This window comes from Monoraphidium neglectum (genome assembly GCF_000611645.1).
Source record: "Monoraphidium neglectum strain SAG 48.87 unplaced genomic scaffold scaffold04190, whole genome shotgun sequence".
NCBI classification, from domain to species: domain Eukaryota; kingdom Viridiplantae; phylum Chlorophyta; class Chlorophyceae; order Sphaeropleales; family Selenastraceae; genus Monoraphidium; species Monoraphidium neglectum.
In genome coordinates, this window is record NW_014009439.1 from 262 (window position 1) to 4904 (window position 4643).

At 67.0% G+C, this 4643-nt stretch overlaps 2 protein-coding genes across 2 annotated transcripts; both read right to left on the reverse strand.

Moving 5' to 3' along the window:
- Positions 1–356: 356 nt before the first annotated feature.
- Positions 357–1283, reverse strand: MNEG_14001 (40S ribosomal protein S6; the record flags this gene model as incomplete). Its single annotated transcript, XM_014037526.1, has 2 exons — positions 357–678; positions 1144–1283. 2 exons carry the CDS (start codon positions 1281–1283, stop codon positions 357–359), a joined length of 462 nt encoding a protein of 153 aa, XP_013892980.1.
- A 2618-nt stretch (positions 1284–3901) lies between these two features.
- On the reverse strand, positions 3902–4513 carry MNEG_14002 (hypothetical protein; the record flags this gene model as incomplete). The annotated part of the gene is made up of 1 exon (XM_014037527.1): positions 3902–4513. The coding sequence occupies one exon, from the start codon at positions 4511–4513 to the stop codon at positions 3902–3904; it is 612 nt and encodes a 203-aa protein (XP_013892981.1).
- Between the last annotated feature and the right edge of the window lie 130 nt (positions 4514–4643).

A 4643-nucleotide genomic window follows, 5' to 3' on the forward strand; every position in this document is an offset into this window, starting at 1 on the left:
GCAAGGGGTGCTGGACTTGCTTGGAAGCGCTGCCGATTCGGCCGCGCGAGAAACGCCTCTATGTGCCATGCCGCGTCATGTGATAAAGTGGGGCCGAGCATCACCCAGCACACTGCGGCGCGCCCTGTGTGAACCCTACAGCAGCAAAGCCCTCCAACCCGATGCCCCTCCCGAACGCACCAACCCCCTCAACCCCTGCCGCTCCGCCTTCCGCCAACAGCACCACCGCCACTGCGCTCGCGCTCCTGGGCCGCCCCACACAACACAGCCTCCCCGCCCCACCGCCCCTCCCAGAACATGAGACGGACGACCCCGCCCAACCACCCCAGCCACCGGACCGGCCGTGGTCCGCCCCGTCATCGCCCGCGAGCCCGCCCCGCGGCCCCCCATACCTTGGAGGCGCGCTTGGGGCCGCGCATGCGGGGCTTCTCCTCGTCGGTGAGGCCGGGCAGGTCCTTCTCGCCCTTCTTCACGATCACGAGGTTCAGCACGCTGAGGTCAGACGAGATGATGCAGCCGCGCACCGACTTGCGCCGGCGCTCGCCGTTGCGGCGGCCGTGGCCGCGGAAGCACTGGTCGCCGGGGCTCATGAGCAGGCGGACGCGCAGGTTGGTGAGCACGCCCTGGCGCATGGGGAAGCCCTGCTTGTCCTGGCCGCCCATGATCTTGAACACGTAGCTGCGGGGTGGGTGGGTGGTGGTGGTTGGGGGGGTGAGTGCTAGTGAGGGTGGTGGTGTCCCATTGGGGGCTGTGCAGGGGCAAGGGGGAGCAACGGGTGCTTAGGAGGAGATGTACGTGACTTGGCGCAGCTAGCTGGCCGGGATCCGCGCCCTCGCAATCAGCGGAAGGGCAGATGTGCGGTGAGCCGTCCGCTCGGCTGCGCTGCTCGGCGCCCCAGCCAGCAGCACCTTCAGCAGGCCATGTGCTCGCCGGCTGCCTCGACGGCGCGACCAGACCAAGGCGGCCGGGCGCATCGTCCACTGCCTGCTGCAAAGCCCCCAAAGACAACTCCCGCCTTTTTCCCTGGTTTCAGCGCCGACCACCTCAAGCGCCAGCCAAGCCTCAGCAAGTCATGTGGTCCACCCCTCTGCCGTCACGCCACCCGCTGCCTGCAAGTCGCCGACCCCTGCCCAAACCGCTCACCCCTTGAACTCGTCGCCCAGCACGTCGCCCTCCACCTCGGCGCTGACGCGCTTGTCATAAAAGGCGCGCAGCTTCTGCTCGTCATCGATCTCAATCTTCTTCTGGCACCCCGTGGCGGGGTACGCGATGTTGAGCTTCATGGCTCAGGATCGCCGCCCGCGCTTCGCCGGCTGCCGCGCGATGCGCCTGTGGGGCTGCACGCTGCCTGCCTGGTGAGGAGAGGGAGCAAGCGAGAGCGCAGTGAGCAGTGCAGCAAGGCAGGTGCAAGGAAGTCGTGGGCAAGAGGTGCGAACCAGCGGCTGCTGCTGTTGCTTTTGCTGCTGCTGCATTTCTGCTGCTCATAGCTAGGCACCATGCGCCGGCCCGCGGTTTAGCTGGGAGATATAATGCTGCCAGCTGCTGCTCTGCCACACCGATGAAGCGCAGGATATCTAGCAGCTGCTGCTGGGATCGCCGGCTGCGCCGCCGGATGACACGGCATGCTGCTGCATGTGTCCCTTGCTGCATCTGCTGGTGCCACCGCTGGACCTGGCTGCAGAGGCACATGCCAGAACGGGCAACCCAGGAAGACTGCGATGCCCCGGGGTGCAGCCAACAGCGACGGCGGCAGCAGCGCGCCGCTTGCGCCGTGCTGCGCTGCGCCGTCATTGGCGCATCGACGCCTGCGGCGAGCTCTGCATCAAACGTGTACAGGAGACTGGTATCTGCCATGCCTTCTCAGGCAAACTGCAAGGTACTGCAGCTGAGAAGCAGAGCCCACAGATCGAGTGCCACTCGCCCTGGGCATAGAGAGCTGAGGCTGCGACGTAACAAATCTGCAGCAACCCTTTTCCTCCTGCACATCTGCTGCCTGCGAGACGCGTGCAGGACTACTCTGCTGCTGGTTGCTGCCGCCGCTGGCCTCGCACAGCATCGATCTGCAGGAACTGTAGAGGTCCGAGAGACACTATAACCAGCTACACCCCACTACTGCCTCAGTTCTGCCTATCCACACGCGCCGTCGGAGCGTGTTCGCGTCCCCAGCACGTTGCTTGCCCTCACCTTGGAAGCGTGTAGGGCTTCCTGAAAGAGACCGGTGACCACGCGTGCAAGGGGTTTGGCTCGCCAGTGCCGCCCTGCTGCAAGCGCCGCCTGCAGAGCTCCCGCACGAGGATGCCGCTGCGCTCGCCACATTCATGCCCAAGTTAACCCGCCCATACACCTGACCTCAATGCTAACCAATGGCGCATGATGTCAATCATCCACGTCTTCCCTCTCTCTCTCTCGCTCACACACGCAAACGCACACCTGCCCGCACGCACGCACACACCTACATATTCACAGCACATCCTCAGGCCAGTCACTGGCAGCGGCCCCCACCAGCCTGCCACCCAGCTCAAGATACCCAGTGTCAAATAGAGGTCAAGCCGCTCTTCTGACTCGTCTCCCCTCAACATTTGGTACAGAACATCACATTACCAGTGTTGTTGTGTTGCTGCAGCAGTGCTTGCAAAAGACCCAAGACAAGGTCACATGATGGGCAGAGGACAGCAGCAAGCTGGAAGGCTGGGGGCGTGGCCACCCGTCGCACGCGCATCGGCGCGCAGGCGCCCAATTCATCTGCTGGCACGTGCGGACCCGCAATCGGGCACGCCCATTGAACAGGAGGGTGGGAGAGAGTTTGAAAAAAAGGGGCGCCATAACAACGACGATGCTGATTGATGCGGGGTTGACCCCAAACTGGAAGACTGATGTGTGCCCCACGAAATGAAACAGTGCATGCCCCTGGATTGCCTTGATGTGCCCATTGGTCTCTCACAATGGCTGCCGTGATGAGTGGGGTCAAAGCGGCTGACGTGCCGTCGGTCCACCGCCCATGCTGCGGGCGGGACGGGCATTGCTGTTGAGGCGGTGTGCAGCCCCTGCTGCATGGTCATTGATCGGCCAACAACTAAGGGAGGCATGGCCAGGCTCGTGCGGGCCAACACGGGGCCGTGGACAGCTGCGCTGGGCCGTGCCGGGCATGGCGTTGCCAGCACCCTGCTCGGCTCAAGGGGGTGTGTGCCTCGCGGCGAACGCAAGGCGCAAGGTGACGTGTGCGCCGCTACTCTGGACAGCGCCAGAGGGGAGGCCGGACACCCCGGAAGGCGCAGCGGCGACCAGCGGAGCGGGAGTTGGGGGAGTTAGGCAGGTGAGAAGAGGGGCGACCGAGGCCGAGGCGACAGCTGCCAGGTGCTGCAGCTGGGAGCCCCTGGCCGCGCCTCAGATCGGGTCGCGTCGGCGGTTCTTGTGATGCCCAGATCGCGCCCTAGATATGAAGCCGGCGCGCCGCACCCCGTCCACGGCGTTTAAGCTACCCCCGGGCAGGCGCTGCGGGCTCTGCCCTGCGCGTCCCACAGGCCTAAAGGGCCCCGCAGCCACTTTCGCACGTGCGGCGTGCAGGCGGAAGTCAACATAGCAGGGTCCGGGCTGCGGCACGGCGTCGCGCGCGCCGTTTGCAACGTGCAATGTGCACTGGCGTGCGAGGAGCTCGCTTCGTGGTGCGGCCTCTGAAGGGCGGCCGGGCCAACAACAAAGAGGCACATGCGGGTGCATATTGGCGAGTGAAAGGAGGGATGTCGTGCATGGGTGCGCGAGCCGCAACGCAGACAAGCGGGCGCAGCTGGCAAAGGGGTCGAAGTGCAGCGCCCGCTTCCGTGCTGCGCACGGGCGCCAGCCGCTTGCACTGCCGAGTTTTGCGTGTCCCACGACCGGCGCCCGCGGCGGCGCGCCGCCACGGTCACGCCGGCACCCGTGCCGCAGCAAACGCATGCTGCTGCTCCGTGTAGAGGACCTCCCCCAGCCCCGCGCCGCCCGCCGCGGCGCCGGCCCCCGCGGCCGCGCCCGCGCGCAGCGCGGCCAGGATCGACGGCACGTCGTCGCAGATGACGCCGTGCACGCCCAGCATCCCCTGCTCCACCACCCACTCTGGGTCGTCGTTCTCCCGCCCGTAAGTGAGCACCTTGAGGCCCGGCGCCGCCGCCGCGACGCGCGACACAAAGCCCGGCTCCGCCTGCAGCGCGCCGCTGTCCACGATCACGCCCGCGAGCCCGCCGCCGGCGGCCACCTCGAGCGCGGCGCCGAGGCTCGTGCGGCGCAGGTCCGCGTGCGGCTCGGTGCCGCCGGTGGACAGGAAGAGCACAGGCCAGCGGGACTGGCGGGCGCGGAGCTCGCGGCAGACGTCGGGGTCGAATGAGCTGAACACGACCTGGCGCTCCCCTGCAACCGCAGCCGCGGCGTCGACGCCGTTGTTTGAGGGCGGGCACAGGCGCTCGACGGCGGCGAGGATCGGCCCGACGACGCGGTTGACCTCGTCTGGCGGCGTGACTGCCAGGTCGTCGGGGGTGGCCATCTTGACTTCGATGTCAAAGGCGACGCCAGGCGGAAGCGCCGTGAAGACCTCCTCGAGGGTGGGGAACCCCTCGTCCCGCGCGCAGCGCCACGCGCGCGGCGGGCTGCGGCCGCGCGGCGGGCTCGCGCCG